The sequence below is a fragment of the Theropithecus gelada genome, chromosome 19, assembly GCF_003255815.1.
Source record: "Theropithecus gelada isolate Dixy chromosome 19, Tgel_1.0, whole genome shotgun sequence".
Classification (NCBI taxonomy): Eukaryota; Metazoa; Chordata; class Mammalia; order Primates; family Cercopithecidae; genus Theropithecus; species Theropithecus gelada.
The window spans coordinates 22,468,765-22,489,366 of record NC_037687.1 but is presented as its reverse complement, the minus strand read 5'-3'; the positions used below and the strand labels follow the sequence as shown (position 1 = coordinate 22,489,366).

General features: G+C 53.1%; 2 protein-coding genes across 2 annotated transcripts in view; both read left to right on the top strand.

The window, feature by feature from the left end:
- The first annotated feature begins 3,656 nt into the window (after window positions 1-3,656).
- LOC112611892 lies at window positions 3,657-15,060 on the top strand. Its single transcript, XM_025365862.1, has 4 exons — window positions 3,657-3,713; window positions 10,232-10,770; window positions 14,812-14,977; window positions 15,021-15,060. The coding sequence occupies exons 2-4, from the start codon at window positions 10,248-10,250 to the stop codon at window positions 15,058-15,060; spliced, it is 729 nt and encodes a 242-aa protein (XP_025221647.1). The 5' UTR covers window positions 3,657-3,713; window positions 10,232-10,247.
- Window positions 15,061-15,157: 97 nt separating this feature from the next.
- EXOC3L2 (exocyst complex component 3 like 2) overlaps window positions 15,158-20,602 on the top strand; it is a 17,994-nt gene continuing 12,549 nt past the window's right edge. The window contains exons 1-5 of the mRNA XM_025365860.1: window positions 15,158-15,445; window positions 17,750-17,861; window positions 19,311-19,412; window positions 19,516-19,616; window positions 19,818-19,928. Of these exons, the coding sequence (XP_025221645.1) occupies window positions 15,267-15,445; window positions 17,750-17,861; window positions 19,311-19,412; window positions 19,516-19,616; window positions 19,818-19,928 (605 nt within the window). The 5' untranslated portion in view covers window positions 15,158-15,266. The remainder of the gene's footprint in view (window positions 15,446-17,749; window positions 17,862-19,310; window positions 19,413-19,515; window positions 19,617-19,817; window positions 19,929-20,602) is intronic.

Here is a 20,602-nt window from a genome sequence, read left to right as displayed (position 1 = left end):
ATCACCTTGGTAGCTTGAAATTAGCCATGGTGGGAGTATTTACACCATGGAAATTGGCAAATGCTACAAATTAAGGCTCCCCACCCCCACCTGCAGAGAGCTGGGGGTGTTTTGTTCTGCTTTGCTATGTTTTGTTTTTGAGACAGGGTCTCACTGCATCACCCAGGCTAGAGTGCAGAGGTGCGATTATGGCTCACTGCAGCCTGGACCTCCCGGGCTCAAGCAATCCTCCCAGTTCAGCCCCACCGAGTCGCTGGGACTACAGGTGTGCATCATCATCACGCCCAGCTAATTTTTTGTAGCCGTATTGCCCAGGCTGATCCCCAACTCTCAGGCTCAAGCAATCCTCCCGCTTCGGTCTGAGTGCTGGGATTACCCTGCACTCAGCCAAAAGCTGGTTGTGAAACAGTCAGCAGCACAGCACTGCTTCATACAATGAACAACACAGACTCATGGCAGCTGCGCTTGTGCCAGGCTCTGAGCACTTTCTCCTTTTTGCCACCCCAGGAGATAGGGAGCATCTTTATCAATCCCATTTACAGATGAGGAAGCAGAGACCCAAGGAAGGGAGAAATGTCGCACGTTGAAGGTCACACAGCAAATTAGTGGCAGGGCTACGATTTGAATTCAAGTGCTCCCAAGTTCCCAAACTTGGACCCTCTCTCAACCACTGTGGTTTCCTGTCTCCAAATAATAATAGCAGCAACCTTAGCAGCAACCTCAGGCTGCTACTATTTTTATTTGTCAGTTTGTTTGTATTTATTTGTTATTTTAATTTGTTACTACTAACAAATCAATGAGAATCTGTGAGTAAAGTGCTTCACAGGGGACCAGATTCAAAATTCGTATGTGGGAACATTATTATTACTATTTGACAAATATGGCCCGAGGAGTCTCAGGGACAGTGGCAGAGAGGGAGGAGTTCCAGGGTAGTGTTCTAGAAGTATTGTGATCCCAGGGACGCTGCAGGGTGAAAGTGGAGGTCTTGGGGGTGGGCTAGAGGGGCTGAGCGCCGCCAACCCCTTCCCTGCATTGGCGCTGAGAGCTGCAGTTCTACCATGCACCACACGGGGGCAGCCGATCACCTCCCTACACGCGCCCCACACACACCAGGGTCCACCCCTGCCCTCGCTTTCCCAACAGCGTCCCCACCCGATTTCCCAGATGCTCAGGGACTGAGGCTTACTGAGAGGGAGGCTGCAAAGTGGATGAACCTTGAAAACAGCATGTTTAGCAAAAGAAGTCAGACGCAAAAGATCACTTATTGTATGCTTCCATTCATATGAAATATTCAGAGTTGGCAAATCCATAGACAGAAAGTAGATTAATGGTTGCCAGGGGTTGCCAGAGGGGGAATGAGAAGTGACTGCTGATGGCTACCAGGTTTCTTTTTGGGGTGATGAGAATGTTCTGGAATTAGATAGTGGTGACGCTTGCTGCAGCCTTGTGAATATACTAAAACCTACCGGACTCTGTTTGAAAAGGGCGAATCTTAGGTATGTGAATTGTATTTCAATAAAATAAAAATGGCCGGGCGCGGTGGCTCAAGCCTGTTATCCCAGCACTTTGGGAGGCCAAGGCGGGTGGATCACGAGGTCAGGAGATCGAGACTATCCTGGCTAACATGGTGAAACCCCGTCTCTACTTAAAAAATACAAAAAACTAGCCGGGCGTGGTGGCGGGCGCCTGTAGTCTCAGCTACTTGGGAGGCTGAGGCGGGAGAATGGCGTGAACCCGGGAGGCGGAGCTTGCAGTGAGCCGAGATCACGCCACTGCACTCCAGCCTGGGAGACACAGCGAGACTCCGTCTCAAAAATAAATAAATAAATAAATAAAATAAAATAAAAAATTTTTTTTGAGACGGAGTCTCGTTCAGTTGCCAGGCTGGAGTGCAGTGTTAGCCAGGATGGTCTCGATCTCCTGACCTCGTGATCCGCCTGCCTCGGCCTCCCAAAGTGCTGGGATTTTTAGTAGAGGTGAGGTTTCATCAGGTTGACCAGGCTGGTCTCAAACTTCTGACCTCAAGTGATCCAGCCGCCTTAGCCTCCCAAAGTGCTGGGATTACAGGCATGAGCCACTGCAACCAGCCTAGTTTTATTTATTGAAAAAAAAAAAAGTTTTTTTTTTTAATTTTTGAGACAGTCTCTCTCTGTCACCCAGGCTAGAGCACAGTGGTGAGATCATGGCTCACTGCAGCCTCCACCTCCCGGGATCAAATGATCCTCCCACTTCAGCTCCCTTAGTAGCTAGGACTACAGTGTGCCACCACGCCTGGCTAATTTTAAAAAAAATTTTTTTTGTAGAGATGGGATCTTGCTATGTTACCAGGCTGGTCTTGATCTCCTGGGCTCAAGCAATCCCCCTGCCTTGGCCTCCCAAAGTGGTGGGATTACAGGCATGACCCACCACACATGGCCCTAGTCTTTTAAAGTAACCCTGACACTCATACCCAGCTCCACCCAGCACCAGCTCCAGCCCCAGCCCTCACTTCACTTGGCATCTCCAACTCTAGCCGGAAGTCCATCTCCAAACCCACCTCCAACCCTCAGCTTCAGTCTGTCCCCACCGATGCATTCATTTAAATTTCATTTAAATCTTGACTGCTGAGGGCCAGGCACGCAGCTAGGCTTATAAAGATGAACAGGATCAACAAAGTGAGCTTTGCTGAGTTTATCTGCAAGGAATCCAGCTGCATCTGATAATTTCAGATTGTAGAAGGTGCAATAAAGAAATCGACAGACTGGGCACGGTGGCTCACGCCTCTAATCCCAGCACTTTGGGAAGCCGAGGCAGGAAGATGGCTTGAGGCCAGGAGCTTGAGACCAGCCTGGAGAACCTAGTGAGATCCCTGTCTCTACAAAAAATACAAAAATTAGCTGGGCGTGGTGGCGCATGTCTGTAGTCCCAGGTACTCAGGAGGCTGAGGTGGGAGGATTGTCTGAGTCTGAGAGATCCAGGCTGCAGTAAGCCATCATTACGCCACTGCACTCTAGCCTGGGCAACAGAGCGAGACTCTGTCTCAGGAAAAAAAAAAAAAAAAGCAAAATAAATTGACAAAGCAGAGTGACGCCTCTGTGAGATGGGACCGTGGAGAACAGAGGAAGAGACCATGGGGCTGGAACTGGGATGATGCAAAGGAGGGCCCCATGCACAGACCTGGGTGCAGGAGCTTCTAGACAAAGAGAACCACAGTTCCAAAGCCATGCCCAGTGCCCTCCTCCATAGGTCCCCCTCCCCAGCCCCTGGGCCCAGCAAAACTTCCCTCCTGGTCTTCAGCCCGTGGCAGGGAACTGTGGAGAGATGCTTGCCTGCCCCCAAGTTCTCATTCCAAGTCCTCGGGGCTTGCCCATGCTGGAGAGCAGCTCTGGGCTGGTGTCCAGCTTGGGGTGTCTCCCTGGGGCGCCCAGGATGGTGTTGTCACCTCGGGAGGCGTGAAGAGCATGCAGGCGTGGGCGGATTCCGGCCTGGAGCGGGGGTGAGGGTGGGGGCCCGGCTGTGGGCCTCGGCCTTCCCAGCCCAACCGCAGCCTGGCCTAAAAGGGCAGACAGATAATGAGTCCTTCCCGCCCCTGGCCCAGAGAGGGAGGGGTTTCCTGACAGGAAATTGTCCTCCTCCGAGCACCCCCCCAACTCAGATCCAAGCTCTCAGCAGTCCTTGCTGAAGTAGCCTGGGGACAGGACAGCAGCGGGAACAGAAGGACGGGCAGGACAGAGGTGAGTGTGCTGGGGACAGGGGGAAGGGGTCCCACCTCCCACTGGGAGCCCTTCTGGGAAAAGAGTTGCCCTGAGTTGCATTGGACCAGGGCTGATGAGAACCTGTGCCTTGAACCCAGCAGGGGCCGGGGGGGCAAGAGAGAATCTGGGGCCTGACCCCAGCGGGGTGCCGGCGAGAAGGCAGAAAGGAGATGAGAACAAGAGGAGGGTACAGGGGAGAATTTGAGGACTCGAAGGGTCCAGAGAGGGTGCAAGGGAGCACTGGAAACCTTGGCCACCAAGGGAGAAGAGAGATGAGACGACATTGGGTCGAATGTCCTGCGAGTCTGGGTGGGAAGACTGAGGCCAGGACGGATTGAGTGTTTGTTCTGTCCCAAGAGATGGGGTCTCGGAGATGGGAGACAGGGACCAAGTGGGGATTGACATCAAGCAGGAGAGACCGAGATCAGGTTGGGATTGGAGATGCGGATGAGTTTGCAGTGGGCTGGGCTGATGACAGGATTGTGTTTGGGGTCAAGGACTGGTTTGGGGTTGCACTGGTTGGGTTTGGGCTTGGGGACACGCCATGCAGAAAGACTGTTCTCTAATGTAGACGCTGAGCGTTAGAGGTGATGGATTCTGCAAACCGAGGTCAGGGCCGCTGCAGAAGGTTAGAAACTCCAGGGAAAAGGCTGGCAGTGAGGAAGAGGAGGAGGGGCTCAAAGAGGGAAGCTCTGGTGGCCAAGACATCCTGCGGGCCTGAGAGGCTGGGGGCTTGAGGGATGCCTCGGAAGTGAGTCAGGGGCTGGGCACTGGGAGGCAGACAGAGGGTTGGAGGGGGCAGGATGTCAGCACCAGTTTGCAGAGGCGGGTGTTGGAGCCAGGAAGGGGAAAGACGTCGGAGCCAGTTTTGGGAAAATGTTGCAGCCAGGTTTGGGGATGCTGGATCCAGATTGGGGGCGATATTGAAGCCAGGTGGGGGAAAGTCAGACGTCGTCTGGGCAAGGTTGACTTCAATTGGAGGGAAATTCAAGCCTGAAATTTTGAGAGGAAGATGGAGACAGCTATGGGGTGGAGGGGGGATGATGGAGCCATTTTGGGATGAGGCATGTGGATGCCAGTTCAGAGGATGAAAGAGAAATCAAGGATGGCTGTGGTGGCTCACGACTGTAATCCCAGCACTTTGGGAGGCTGAGGCAGGTGGATCGCTTGAGCTCAGGAGTTGGAGACCGGCCTAGGCAACAGGACGAAACCTCATCTCTACTAAAAATACAAAAATTAGCCAGGTGTGGTGACTCGCACTTGTAGTCCCAGCTACTCGAGAGGTTGAGGTGGGAGGATTGCTTGAGCCTGGGAAGCAGAGGTTGCAGTGAGCCGAGACCATGCCACTGCACTCCAACCTGGGTGACAGAGTGAGACTGTCTAAAATATAAAAGAGAAGGTCAGAGTGCAGTGGCTCACGCCTGTAATCCCAGCACTTCGGGAGGCTGAAGTGGGTGGATCACAAGGTCAGGAGTTTGAGACCAGCCTGGCCAATATGGTGAAACCTTGTCTGTACTAAAAATACAAAAATTAGCCAGGAGTGGTGGTGGGCACCTGTAATCCCAGCTACTTGGGAGCCTGAGGCAGGAGAAATCGCTTGAACCCAAGAGGTGGAGGTTGCAGTGAGCTGAAATCGTGCCATTGCACTCTAGCCTGGGTGACAGAGTGAGACTCCATCTCAAAAAAATAAAATAAAATAAAAGAGAAATGAGCGTGCAAATAATGTGTGTGCATGGGGGGTATCTATTGCACATCCCTGGGGGCTCCAGGCAAGGGGTTGTCATGGTGACTGCCTCCTGGAGGGTGGGGGCCCATGGAGACTGGAAGGAGGTCCGAGAGCATTTCTAGGAACCAGAGGGTTGAGAAGCAGCAGCTCAGGGGTTGAAATGGGGGAGGAAAGAAGGGGCCTCTCCATCATGGAAAGGGGTGCTCTTACCCACAGCCTAGGCAACCCAGGCCTTTTGCACACCACCCTCTTTCCAGGCCTCCTGTCCACCCCCACACGTCTGCATAATCCTGACCGTGTGCCGACCTGCTCAGAACCCTGTCCTGGTGACAAACAAACTACAGGTCCAGCAATAGGAGAACGAGTGAACATCTGACCCTTTACGCAATTTATACAGTGGAATATTACATAGCACTTAAATGAACTGGAGCTGTATAGCTAGACATGGATAAATCTCACAAGTTCATAATGTGGGCAAAAAAATAAATTTTAAAGCAAGTTGCAAGATACAAATAGTATGATACCATTTATAGAGAGTCTGAAACCGTGTAAAACAGTATATTATTTCTGGATACAAGTCTATGGAGCATGGGATAAAAATCTACTTGGATGAATAGACAGTACGTTCATTCTGGATGCTGGGTTCCTTAAGAGAAGACTAGAGCGAGTGGGACCAGGAGAGGTGGCAGGAGGAGGCTGCACGCATTTGTAATTCATTCTTTTTTTTTTTTTTTCTTGAGATGGAGTTTTGCTCTGTTGCCCAGGCTGGAGTGCAGTGGCACAGTCTGGGCTCATTGCAGCCTCTGCCTCCCAGGTTCAAGCAATTCTGCCTCAGCCTCCCAAGTAACTGGGACTACAGGCACCTGCCACCACACCCAGCTAATTTTTATGTTTTTAGTAGAGACAGGGTTTCACCATGTTGACCAGACTTGCCTTGAACTCCTGACCTCAGGTGATCCACCCGCCTCGGCCTCCCAAAGTACTGGGATTACAGGCGTGAGCCACCGCACCTGGCTTATTCTTTAAAACAAAAATCAGGCCAGTTTGCAGTGGCTCACACCTATAGTTCCAGCACTTTGGGAGGCGAAGGAGGGAGGATTGTTTGAGACCAGGAGCAGGAGTTCCAGACCAGCATGCACAATATAGCAAGACCTCATCTATAACAAAAAATTAAAAAATAAAATTAGCAGGGTGTCCCCGTTGCTTGGGAGGCTGAGGTGGGAGGATCGCTTGAGCCCAGGAGTTCGAGGCTGCAGTGAGCCATGATCACGCCATGGCACTCCAGCCTGGGCAACAGAGTGAGACCCTGTCTCTAAAGACAAAAGCAACAACAAAAACCTGAACCAAGAGAACAAATGATCGTGTGAGCTGTGGCTAGGATGGTAGGCCCAGAGGTGTTTATTAAGCTTGTCTTCTGTACTCTTCTGAATGTTTGAACTATTTCATCGTTTTAAAAAGCACCCATCTGTGGCTCTGCAGGGCTCTTGGAAGAAAGTCTGTCCCTTATCAAGGAATTTAAAGCCTTGTATGGCCTGCTCCCTAGTGACCTCTTCCAGCTTGACTCACCCTCCTCCTCTCCACCCAAGGAATGAACTGTCTTGCCTCTTTCCTTCCTTCATTTCCTGTTTAGCACCCATTCCCTGAGTGTCTGCCCTGTGCTGGGAGCTGGGGACACAGTGGTGACTGAGACAGCCCCAGCCCTGTCCTCCTGGGGTTTGCAGTCCAGTGAGGGATACAGATCTGTCCCCAGACAGGGACGACCCAGAGCAGGCAGGGGTGAGGTGTGGGAACCCAGGGGCTGTGGGAGCCTGAGGGTCAGGGAGGGCTTCCTGGAGGAGGGGGCATGGGGCTGAGTCCTGAAGTGTGAGTCCCGAAGTCCTGACTGGAGCATGGAGAAGAGGTGTCTACGTAGAAGCACCAGCAGATGCTGAAACCTGGAGGGTCCCGGGGTAAAGAGGAGGCTACGGGACAGCGCTAGTGAGGTATGCAGCTGCCAGAGCATGAAGACTGTGGTGACAGGCCTCAGCTTTGTCCCGAAGTCACTAGGGAGCCATGGAAGGCTTAAGAGATGGAGAAGAGCAGGTCTGTGCTTTTTCAAGGTCCTGAAAGGTGCACTGGAGGTGCTAAGACTAGAGGCTGGGGACCAGGGAGGAGGCCAGGGCAGGGAAGTGGGTAAGGGTTCTGCTTGGGGTAGGGGCTATGGGAAGGGAGTGAAAGGAGGGAGCGCAGACTGAAGAGAGGCTTAGGAGATGGAATGGGCAGGACTCAGGAAGCTGTGAAGGCAGGGACTGGGGCTGCCCTGGCCACCGCTGTGTCCCTAACACCTGCACAGGGCTGGACCCATGGCAAATACCTAGTACATTTTTTTGTTTTGTTGTTTTGTTTTTTGAGACTGAGTTTTGCTCTATCTCCCAGGCTGGAATGCGGTGGCACGATCTCAGCTCACCGCAACCTCCACCTCCTGGGTTCAAGCAATTCTCCTGCCTCAGCCTCCTGAGTAGCTGGGATTACAGGCGCCTGCCACCACGCCTGGCTTTTTTTTTTTTTTTGAGACGGAGTCTTGCTCTGTGCCCCAGGCTGGAGTGCAGTGGCGCAATCTCGGCTCACTGCAAGCTCCGTCCCCCCGGGTTCACGCCATTCTCCTGCCTCAGCCTCCCGAGTAGCTGGGACTACAGGCGCCCGCCACCTCACCTGGCTAATTTTCTTGTATTTTTAGTAGAGACGGGGTTTCACCGTGTTAGCCAGGATAGGATGGTCTCGATCTCCTGGCCTCGTGATCCGCCCGCCTCAGCCTCCCAAAGTGCTGGGATTACAGGCACGGGAGCCACCACACCTGCCCTCAAGCCATTTAAAAGCACACAATTAAGTGGCATTTAATGCATTCACAATGTTGTCCAACCATCCCCTTTATCTAGTTCCAGAGTGTCTTCCTTTCCCCAAAAGGAAACCCTGCATCCATTAGCAGTCACTTCCCATTCCCTGATTCTCTCCAGTCCTATAGGTAATTGTCAGTCTCCTTTCTGTCTCCAAGGATTTGCCTAGAGACCTGCGAGGTGACTCACACCTGTAATCCCAGCACTTTGGGAGGCAGAGGCGGGCAGATCCCTTGAGGCCAGGAGTTTGAGACCAGCCTGGGCAACATAGCAAGACCCTGTCTCAATAAATAAATAAATAAATAAAGTTGGGCATGGTGGTGCACACCTGTAGTCCCAGCTGCTGAGGAGGCTGAGGTATGAGGATCGTTTGAGCCCAGGAGTTTCAGATTGCAGTGAGCTATGATGGGGCCATTGCACTCCAGCCCTGGGTGACAGGGTGAGACCCAGTCTCAAAAAAAAAAAAAAAAAAAAATTTAGGCTTTGCCTATTCTAGACATTTCCCAATAAGTTTTTGCTGAAGACATGAATGAGGGAGAGATGACAAGGGTACTAATCAAATGGGAGAGATGAAGGGGATGAGGGGGTGTAGGCAGGTGCTCAGGAGTCTGTCCTGGATGTCTGGATGGATGGTGGGGCCTGGGTCCCCATACCATCTCTGTCCTTGGCTGACTGTGTCATCTTGGGAGGGAGCCTTCCCCTCTCTGAGCCTGTTTCTCCACGGAGTAGGAGGATCAAGAGGATCAACTTAAGACAGAGAATATTCCAGGCCAGGAGCGGTGGCTCACGCTTGTAATCCCTGCACTTTGGGAGGCTGAAGTAGGTGGATCACCTGATGTCAGGAGTTCAAGACCAGTCTGGTCAACATGGTGAAACCACATATCTACTAAAAATATAAAACTTAGCTTAGTGTGGTGGCACGCGCCTATAGTCCCAGCTACTCAGGCTGAGGCAGGAGAATTGTTTGAACCTGGGAGGCAGAGGTTGCAGTGAGCCGAGATTGTGCCACTGCACTCCAGCCTGGGTGACAAAGTGAGTGAGTGAGACTCCATCTCAAACAAAAGGGAGAATATTCCAGACATGAACATTGCTCTTAGTGACAGGGCAGGAGTAGGGTGAGGAAAGGTTCTAATGTGGATATGCAGGGAGAGCACCCAGGCACTGGAATCAGACGGTCTGAGTTCAAATCCTGACTTTGTTCTTGAATCATCGTGGGACCTTAGGCAGGTGCCTTTGCCCTTCTGAGCCTCCATTTCCTCATCAAAATGAAGATAATGAAAATCCCCACCATGGCCAGGCATGGTGGCTCATGTCTGTAATCCCAGGACTTTGGGAGGCTGAGGCAGGCGGATCACCTGAGTCCAGGAGTTTGAGTCCAGCCTAGGCAACATGGCAAGATCTCCATCTCTACTAAAAATATGAAAAATTAGCCAGACGTACTGTCATGCGCCTGTAATCCCAGCTCCTCAGGAGGCTGAGGTGGGAGGATTACTTAAGCCCAGGAAGTGGAGGCTGCAGTGAGCTGCACTCCAGCCTGGGCGACAGAGTAAGACTCTGTCTCAAGAAATAAAAACAACAAAAAAAGTCCCCACCTTGGGCTCCTGTAATCCCAGCTACTTGGGAGGCTGAGGCAGGAGAATGGCGTGAACCTGGGAGGCGGAGCTTTCAGTGAGCCGAGATTGCGCCACTGCACTCCAGCCTGGGCGATAGAGTGAGACCCCATCTCAAAAAAAAAAAAAAAAAGTCCCCACCTTATAGGCTCGTGCAGATCCAGGGGTTATTAAGTGCTCAGGTAAGTGTCTGGTACACTCACTCCAAAGTGCTCGGTACACAGAGGCACTGTCATCCACACCACCATTGTCATCAGCATCATCCATGGTCATTATTTTTTTCCCCAGGTCCTCACCTGTCAAAATGCCTATCCTGAAGAACCTGGGAGTGTCAGACCCTAAGGTGCCCCGGGCGGGGACCCTGCCCCTGAGGTCCTCTCGGAACCCCTTTGAAGAAGTTTCAGGGCTGGAGGAAGAAGAGGCCGGGGAGCTGGCGTCCCTCCCCAATGGAACATCTTGTCGCCGCCGCGCCACCCTGGAGAAGCTTGCAGGCCTGGCTCCCTTCCGTCTGGGCTGGGCCCCGGGCCGGCGGGCAGGCAGCCCCGGGGATGGGCAGTCCCGCTCTTTCCTGGGCCGTGTGCTGGTACCAGGGATACGCAGGAGCTCAGCAGATTTTGGCCTCCTGGCCCGGCTGCATGGGACCCGAGCCCATGGCGACGAGGAGGCAGCAGGGGAGGCTGCCCGGAGACTGGCCTTCCTGAGACTCGGGCGTGGATCCAAGCCCCAGCGTGCGTCCCTGGCTGAGAGAGTGGTGCCTGCAGGCGAGGCAGCTCCAGAGCCCCCACCCAAGGTCCCAGAGCCCCCAAAGATGAAGGAGCCATTGTCAGGTGAGTCCAGAGCCCTGACCCAGTCCTGGGAGAATTCCAGTGCCCATGTCCATCCCCAGCCCTGGTGGTCCCAGGCTTCATACTTAAGCCCATCCCAGCTGCCACCTGTGACCCCGACCTGCAATTCACATGGCTGACTCACATCTCCTGCCTCCATGCCAGCTCCAGCCCGTTACTACTGCCGTCCTAACTCCTGTCATCAACCTTCTTCTTCAGAGCCACCTGTTAATATACGCCCACCCTCAATCTTTGCCTCCTCCACCTGCCGTCTTCAGCCCTACTCCCACGTCTAAAGCCACGTGAATACCTGATTTTGGTCCCATCTCTCCCCCTTCCCTTTCTATCCCCAATTTCTTCAATGTCTTTATTTTATTTTATTTATTATTATTATTTTTTGAGATAGAGTCTCACTGTGCCGCCCAGGCTGGAGTGCAGTGGTGCAACCTCGGCTCACGGCAATCTCTGCCTCCTGGGTTCAAACGATTCTCCTGCCTCAGCCTCCCAAGTAGCTGATATTACAGGCATGTGCCACCACGACCAGCTAATTTTTGTATTTTACTAGAGATGAGGTTTCACCATGTTGGCCAGGCTGGTCTCAAACTCCTGACCTCAAGTGATCTGCCTGCCTCATCCTCCCAAAATGTTGGGATTACAGGTGTGAGCCACGGCACCTGGCCAATTTCTCCTTTTTATGAGGACACCACTCATATGGGATTTGGGTCTGCGCTATGATCTCACTTTAATTTGATTGCCTCTGCAAAGACCCTATTTCCAAATCAGGTGACATTCTGATGTACTGGGGTGAAGACTTCACATATCCTTTTTTTTCTGGGGGGACATAATTCAATCCCTAACACCACCCCGTCTTCATCCTCAGTCCCCATTCCTACTCCAAGCCCCAGTGTCTTCCTCAATGCCTTTTCTGTTCTCACCCCACACTTATTCCAAGCCCACCATCAGTCTCTATCTGAGACACATCCATATGCTTCTCGTACAGCTCATCCTTTCCTCCAAATGCCATCTCCTTTTGGAGACAGGGTCTCACTCTAACACCCAGACTGGAGGCTAGAGTGCAGTGGTGCAATCATGGCTCTCTGCAGCCCTGACCTCCTGGGCTCAAGCAATCCTCCCACCTTAGCAGCCTGAGTAGCTAGGATTACAGGCACATGCGATCACACCTGGCTAATTTTTACATTTTTTGTAGAGATGGGGGTCTCACTATGTTGGTCAAGTTGGTCTTGAATTCCTGGCCTCAAGTGATCCTCCTACCTCAGCTTCCCAAAGTGCTGGAATGACAGGTGTGAGCCACCACACCTAGCCCAAACACCATCCCATCTTTTTTTTTTTTTTTTTTTTTAAAGACAGAGTCTCACTCTGTTGCCCAGGCTGGAGTGCAGTGGCATGATCTCGGATCACTGCAAGCTCCGCCTCCCGGATTCACACCATTCTCCTGCCTCAGCCTCCCAAGTAGCTGGGACTACAGGCGCCTGCCACCATGCCTGGCTAATTTTTTATATTTTTAGTAAAAATGGGGTTTCACCAGGTTAGCCAGGATGGTCTGGATCTCCTGACCTCGTGATCCACCTGCCTTGGCCTCCCAAAGTGCTGGAATTACAGGCATGAGCCACCACGCCTGGCCCCAAACACCATCTTTAATATCAATGTCTATGTCCAACACCATGGCAACCCCCAGCTGGTCCAGTCCCGTTTCATATCCCATTCTTCCCCATGTTCACCTTCAACCCTTTTACACTCTTTTGGTCTCACTCTTAACCCCCAGCCCCAGGCCCCTCTCAGCACCCACCTTCCACCCATTTCCCTCCGGCAACCTCCTTTTTTTATTTTTTCCTTTGAGATGGGGTCTCACTCTGTTGCCCAGCTGGAGTGCAATGGTATAATCTCGGCTCACTGCAACCTCCACTTCCCCGGTTCAAGCAATTCTGTCTCAACCTCCCGAGTAGCTGGGATTACAGGCATGCATCACCATCCATGCCTGGCTAAAATTTTTTTCTGTATTTTTAGTAGAGATGGGGTTTTGCCATGTTAGCCAGACTAGTCTCGAAGTCCTCATCGCAGGTGATCCACCTGCCTCAGCCTCCCAAAGTGCTGGGATTACAGGCATGAGCCACCACCCCTGACCAGCAACCTCCTTATTCAGTCCTACTTGATATCCTAGTCCTTCCTCAGCCCCCAGTTTCAACTCCAACTCCAAACTCAACCTCCTCTTCATCCCTAATCTATCTTCACCCCTATCCTGAGTCCCAATCCTAAACCCTCATCCCCAACCCCTCCATCTTCAATTCCATCCATGTTCCTATTCCCAAGCCCAACTCACTTCCAGAATTCATCTTCAAACTCACATCAATTTTTTTTTTCTTTTTTGTGACGGAGTCTAGCTCTGTCATCCAGGCTGGAGTGCAATGGCGAGATCTCAGCTCACTGCAACCTTCGCCGCCCCGGTTCAAGCAATTCTCCTGTCTCAGTCTCCTGAGTAGCTGGGACTACAGGCACACACCACCATGCCCGGCTAATTTTTGTATTTTTAGTAGAGATGACGTTTCACCATATTGCTCAGGCTGGTCTCGAACTCCTGACCTCAGGTGATCTGCCCAACTCCCAAAGTGCTAGGATTACAGGCGTGAGCCACCGTGCCCGGCCTTCACATCAATCTTTACGTCCTTTCTATCCTCAGCTTTCACTTACACTCCCCTCCCCCACCTTTCCAACCTCATCCCTACCCAGATCCCAATGTCATTCTTCCCTCCTTTCCCATTTCTGTCCAGACTCCCACCCGACTTAATCCTAACCCTAAACTCCCTCATCCCCACCCCCACCTTCCCTCCATCCTCACCTCCAGCCCCATCCCCATCCTTGTCCCAATCCCCATCTTAATTCACTGCCATCCCCAACCCTGCCTCTATCTCTGCTCCTGTGCCTGAGCTCTGCTTTTAGCCCTGAGGCCTGAGCTGCTCCAGGGCTGGGGACTCAGGAGAGCCTTTTCTGTCCTCTGATGCCCTCCGCGTTCTGGCCAGAGGCTATTTCAGCCCCAGCTCCCTGGGGAGTGGGAGGGCACTGGAGGGAGGTGAGGAGGGGGTGACTAGAGCCCCGCCTTCTGGAAACGGATGGGCAGAAATAGCGCTGGCCAGGAAATAGTTTCTCTGCCAGGGAGGAAGTGGAGGGGGGTGGAGGTGTCGAGGGTAACCCTGGGCTGCCAGGACCCTCCTTCAGCCTCAGAGGCCTTCCAGCCCCACGACTCCCCTTTCTTGAGGCAGTCTGAACTCATCAGAGGGCCAGATCACCCCACAGCCATCCCCACCCCAAAAAGACCCCATCAGTGGTCCCATATCCTCTCCTCATCTCCAAGCCCCCACCCTGCCCCTCCTGCTCCCACCGCTGCCTCCATCCCTCTCCCCCTTACCTGGCTCCTCTCTCAACCCTCTCGCCTCCTCCAACCCCTCCTCCATTTCTCCATCCCGCAACCTCCCGAGATCCCTTCCTCAGTCACAGGCATTTTTCTTTTCTCTCTCTCTCTTTTTTAAGTTTTTATTTATTTATTTTTGAGATGGAGTCTCACTCAACATGTTGCCCAGGCTGGAGTGCAGTGGCGCAATCTCGGCGCCCTGCAACATCCGCCTTCCGGGTTCAAGCGATTCTCCTGCCGCGCCCTCCCGAGTAGCTGATATTATAGGGGTATGCCACTACGCCCTACTAATTTTTGTATTTTTAGTAGAGACGAGGTTTCGCCGTGTTGGCCAGTCTGGTCTTGAACTCCTGACCTCAAGTGATCCGCCAGCCTCGGCCTCCCAAAGTGCTGGGATTACAAGCATGAGCCCCTCACCCTGTCCCCTCCCCTACATCCTTTACCCAACACCCTTCTTTCTTGCTCTTCTCCGGGCTCTTCTCTGCCCCCAACACCTTCCCGCCTCCTGTAACCCTCTTCCCGTCATCTCCCTTCCCTTCCTAAGCACCCACCCTACCCCTGCGTCCGGCATTGCCCCCATCCCCCAGCGCACTGCTGACCTCCCGCCTTCCCCCCTGCAGTGCTGGAGATCCTGAGCCTGATCCAGCAGCGCGAACTAGCGCGCGCGGACGAGCACATCCTGGAGCTGGAGGCCGAGGAGCTGGCGCCGTCGGGGGGCGGCGCACCAGGGCCTCCCAAGGCCGAGGGCGCTGGCGGGGGCCGCCGGGCGCGGGACGTGGCGCTGCTGTACGAGGCCCTGCAGCGTGAGCTGTGGGCGCTGGTGCGCGAGACGCTGGCGGGCCCCGGGCCGGGCGCGTGCGCCGGGGTAGGCGCTGTGGCGCAGCTGGGCCAGGTGCTGGTGCAGGAGGAGGCGGCGGATGGGCGTCGGGGGCCAGGGGCGGCCCGCAAGCTGCGCGCCCGCTGGGCCGAAGCTGTGGCACGCGCGGCCCGGGAGCGCCTAGAGGCGGCGGCTCCCGGGGCGCCCGGAGGTCTGGCCGGGCAGCTGGAGGCGCTGCGGGCGCGGTTGCTGGAGGATATGGCCGTTGTGCGGGGCCGCCTGGCCCCCGCCTACCCCGCCGGCCTGGGCTCCTTCGGCGTCTACCTGCGCGGCTACCACGGGGCCCTGGCCGAGTGGCTGGGGGCCTCTGCCCGTCGCAGGCTGCCGCTGGCCGACCGCTACGCGCTGCTGCACTGGCACAATCAGGTCTACCCCAGGTGAGCTGGGCTCGGTTGCCCAAGGTCGGGTGAAACCCCCAGCCCCAACCCCCCAGCACTGGCCTCTTCAGACATTAAGGACCTTGGGACAGCTGACCTTACAGTCCTAGCACTTAACACCATTGACCCATCCAGTCGTCAGCACCGCTGACAGTTATAATCCTAGAATCGATTGCTACCCAGGCTTCCGGTTCCAGCACCTTACTGCCACGAACCCTTGCAGTCCTAGAAGAGCTCCGGCACCACTGTTGTCCAAGAACCTCAGCGCTCTGTCAACACTTACACTCTAGATCGCCTCACTGCCCACCCTTCCAGTCCCCGAATCTTAGCACCGTTGATTCCTCCAGTCCTAGAACCTTCGCGTGTCTACGTTTCCGTTCCTAAAATCTCAACACCATTCATTCTTCTAGACCTACATACAACCTTAGCATCATCGGACAGTTACACTCCTAGCACCTAAGTAACACCGATGCTTCCAGTCTTAGAATCCTAGCATTCCCACCCTTTCAGACCTAGAACCTATTGGCACCATTGAGTCTTCAAGTTCTACAATTGTAGCACTATCAACAGTTTCAATCCTAGTAGCTCAGCACCGTGGGCTCACCAGTCCAAGAACCTGGGCTTCATGACACTTACGCTACTGGAATCTTAGCTGTTCACACTTTGAGTCCTAGAGTTTTAGCACTGTTGACCATTCCTTCCTAGAACCATAGCCCCACTGACCCTTAACCTTAATACAATGACACTTAGAATTCTAGAATCCTGCACTGCTCTCTCTTTAGAGCCTAGGTCAGTAGTAGTGTTGACATTTCCAATCTTAGAACTTAGAATTGATGACTCAACCATAGAAACTTAGTACCAATGAACCTTTGAATCGTAAACCTTAGCCTCATTCCCTCTTTCGGTCTTAGAACCTCAACACTGTTGATCCTTCTAGTTTTAGGACTTTATTTATTTATTTATTTATTTATTTATGAGACGGAGTCTTGCTCTGTTGCCGAAGCTGGAGTGCAGTGCTATCATCTCCGCCCAACGCAACCTCCGCCTTCCGGATTCAAGCAATTCTCCTGCCTCAGCCTCCCAAGTAGCTGGGATTTATATAGGCACCCACCACCATGCACAGCTAATTTCTGTATTTTTAGTAGAGATGGGGTTTCACCATGTTGGCCAGGCTGGTCTTGAACTCCTAACCTCAGGTGATCCACTTGACTCGAACTCCCACAGTGTTGGGATTACATGCCAACCGTGGGATTACGAGCCACCATGCCCAGCCTAATTTTTTCGTATTTTTAGTAGAGGCGGGCTTTTACCATGTTGGCCAGGCTGGTCTCGAACTCCTGACCTCAAGTGATCCATCCACCTTGGCCTCCCAAAATGCTTCGATTACAGGTGTGAGCCACCACACCTGGCCCAGTTTTAGGACTTGAGTGCTGTTCACCCCTTGAATTCTATACGGGTAGCCCCCAGAACCTCAGTACCATGGTCCCTCCCAGTCCTAGAATCTTACTACTCTTGAGACTTTGTGTCCTAAAACATACCCATTCTTGTGGCCGGGGGATGGAATATGGTGATTAGCTACCTCCAGGTCACCTGTCTACCCCAGAGAAAAGGGAGTTAGCCACATCCAAGCCACACCTTGGGCAGTGAAGGGGGTGGGTGTTTCTTCCAACAAAATCAGGGTGCTGTCACCAGAAGACTGGGAAGATCTCATTTGGGAATGTATGTTGATAATGCTCTCATGTTATCTATAAGGGATGGAGGCAGGATAGGGAGTCCAGAAAGCTTCCTAAAGTGCTGGGAACTGGGTTTGGTCCAATTTGTAGGGAGATGGTGTTTATAATTGAGAGGATGCCGTGAGCCCAAGTCTGGGGTATATGGGGGTGGATATTGATGATATCACATAGCTCCAGGCATGTAAGCAAGTAGAAGGTGGGGAGCAAGGGCTGGACTGGGGAAGCCTGCAAGGCCAGGTAAGGGAGCAGGGCTTCAGAGCATAGGCGCAAAGGGAACTTCTGTCTGGTGAAACGGAGCATGGGCGAAGCCTTGCGTGTCAGATCTTCAAGCCTGGACTTGACCCTTAAATATCATGCCCGGACACCATCCATCAGGGAGCTGACTCAGAGAGCTGGAGCCGGGGAAGCAACAATTCCAAAGACTTCCTCTGAGGGATGAGCAGAGCTGACTTAGAGAGAGGAAGGGAGTGGCCTAGGGTCACAGAAACAGTGGGTAGGAGGGTGTAGGGAAGGGTCCAACTGCCCAGCCCCACTTTTCACAGACCTCCTTTTCTCTCACCCCCACCCCCAGAGAGGTCTTAGGGTTGGTGGACATGGCTGCCCTGGAGAATGGGGAGCTGGGGCCCCTTTTGTCCCCTGGCACCCTGCGGGGTTTGGAGGATGAATGCGTCACAGATGTTAAGGTACCTGGGACTTTGCATTTTGGAAGTGGGAGGTGCTGTGGAGGGAGGGAGGGGGTCACAGTGTGCTTGGGAGGCCTGTCCCCTCCCCCTTTCACTCTTTCCAGCTCCCTTTCCCCTTTATGAATTTCTGAGCTCTGTCCATACGCCATAGACACAAAGGCCGCCTGTACAGACACTTAGTAAAGGTTCAGTATATCTGGACACTTCAAACCTTAGAGTACAAGAAAATCACAGAACTGGGCCGGGCACGGTGGCTCACGCCTATAATCCCAGCACTTTGGGAGGCCGAGGTGGGTGGATGACGAGGTCAGGAGATCAAGACCATCATGGCTAACATGGTGAAACCCCGTCTCTACCCAAAAAATACAAAAAATTAGCCAGGCGTGGTGGCGGGCGCCTGTAGTCCCAGCTACTCGGGAGGCTGAGGCAGGAGAGTGGCGTGAACCCGGGAGGTGGAGGTTGCAGTGAGCCAAGATGGTGCCACTGCACTCCAGCCTGGGTGACAATGCGAGACACCGTCTCAACAACAACAACAACAAAAATTGTTTTGTGAAACATTTAAAAAGTTAGCTGGGTGTGGTGGCATGTGCCTGTAGTCTCAGCTACTCAGGAATCTGTGGCAGGAGGATTGAGTCCAGGAGTGTGAGGCTGCAGTGAGCCATGATGGTGCCACTGCACGCCAGCCTGGGGGACAGAGCAAGACGTGGCCTCTAAAGAAAAACAATATTTAATATAAATAATACTTAATACATATTATGTAATAGTAGGATTTATATTAAATATATTTAATTTAATGTATATTAAATATAAATATTAAATATACATCATTTGTGTATATGTATTAACATAAATGTGTATACACATTGTAAATAATATACACGTGTACATTAATGTACGTATATGTATATTAATGTACATGTGTCTTTTTTTTTTTTTGAGATGGAGTTTCGCTCTTGTTGCCTAGGCTGGAGTGCAGTGGCACGAACTCGGCTCACTGCAACCTCCTCCTCCTGGGTTCAAGTGATTCTCTTGCATCAGCCTCCCAAGTAGCTGGGATTACAGGCACGCACCACCACGCCCGGCTAATTTTGTATTTTTAGTAGAGACGGGGCTTCTGCATGTTGGCCAGTCTGGTCTCGAACTGTGTCAACCCTTAGGTGATCTGCCCACCTAGGCCTCCCAAAGTACTGGGATTACGTGCATGAGCCACTGCGCTCGGCCAAACCACAGACTTTTGATATAAAGTTCCAAACCACAGAGTTAGGAGTGGGAAGGGCTGTGGAAGTTTTCTGGCTCAGCCTCCCTCCCCAGCATCACCTTGACAAGCTCACAGCTAGAAACCAGAACTGCTTGGGGCTAAGGGCTAGGGGATTGTGGTGGGAAAAAGAGATAGCAAAAGACCCCCAGGCAGCCCCCAAGTCCTGCCTGTCTCCCATCTCCCCACTGTAGGCTCAGACCAGGGCCGCCCTTCTCCGAGTGCTGCAGGAGGACGAGGAGCACTGGGGGAGCCTGGAGGACCAGCACAGCAGCCTGGCCCAGGATGTGTGTGAGGTAGGAGGTGGAGGGAGGCTTGGGGATGGACTGGACGGCGCAGGCGTGGGAAAGTGAGACCTTGCCCCCTCCTCACCTCTTCTCGTCGCCCTGGACCTCGCAGCTGCTGGAAGAGCACACAGAGCGAGCGCCCCGCATCAGCCAGGAGTTTGGGGAGCGGATGGCCCACTGCTGCTTGGGGGGACTGGCAGAGTTCCTGCAGAGGTAGGGGGACCTGGGAGCACGGGTTAGCTCTGCTGGGGTTGGGCATCGGGGCCTGGGATCCTACAGAGAGAGGAGAGATGAGAGGGAGTCACCTGAGGACAGGTAGAGTGCAAATGCAGGGGTGGTGGCTTTGGCAGCCTGGGTGCCCAGCCAGGAACCCTGACCCAGCAGCGCCCCATCTGTCCCCTTTCCTCCCACCAGCTTCCAGCAGCGCGTGGAGCGATTCCATGAGAACCCAGGAGTCCGGGAGATGCTACCTGATACCTATATCAGCAAGACCATCGCCCTGGTCAACTGCGGCCCCCCGCTGAGGTGAGGGCATCCCCGGTGTGATGGAGGGAGGACCAATCCAAGGTGGAAGCTGACCTGGGATGCCCGGATCCTGGGTGGGGATTGAAGAACTGATTCAGGGGAGCCTGAGCATGGCACCTTAGAAGCATAAAATCTGCGAGTCCTTGAAACAGCCATAGTACCACAGAGCATCTGAATATTGGAATGTTCGAATTATAGAAACCTAGACTCCAGACTCAAGACTCTTAAGAATGACAATTTTTTTGTTTGTTTTTTTGCCTTTTCATCCTTTTTGATTAGTTTAATTTAAAAAAAAAAGATGGGGGCTGGGTGTGGGGGCTCACGCCTGTAATCCCAGCACTTTGGGAGGCCGAGGCAGGTGGATCATGAGGTAAGGAGAGCGAGACCATCCTGGCTAACACGGTGAAACCCCATCTCTACTAAAAATATGAAAAAATGGCTGGGCGCGGTGGCTCAAGCCTGTAATCCCAGCACTTTGGGAGGCCAGGGCGGGCGGATCACAAGGTCAGGAGATCGAGACCATCCTGGCTAACACCGTGAAACCCCGTCTCTACTAAAAAAATACAAAAAACTAGCCAGGCGTGGTGGCGGGCGCCTGTAGTCGCAGCTACTCAGGAGGCTGAGGCAGGAGAATGGCATGAACCCGGGGGGCGGAGCTTGCAGTGAGCCGAGAT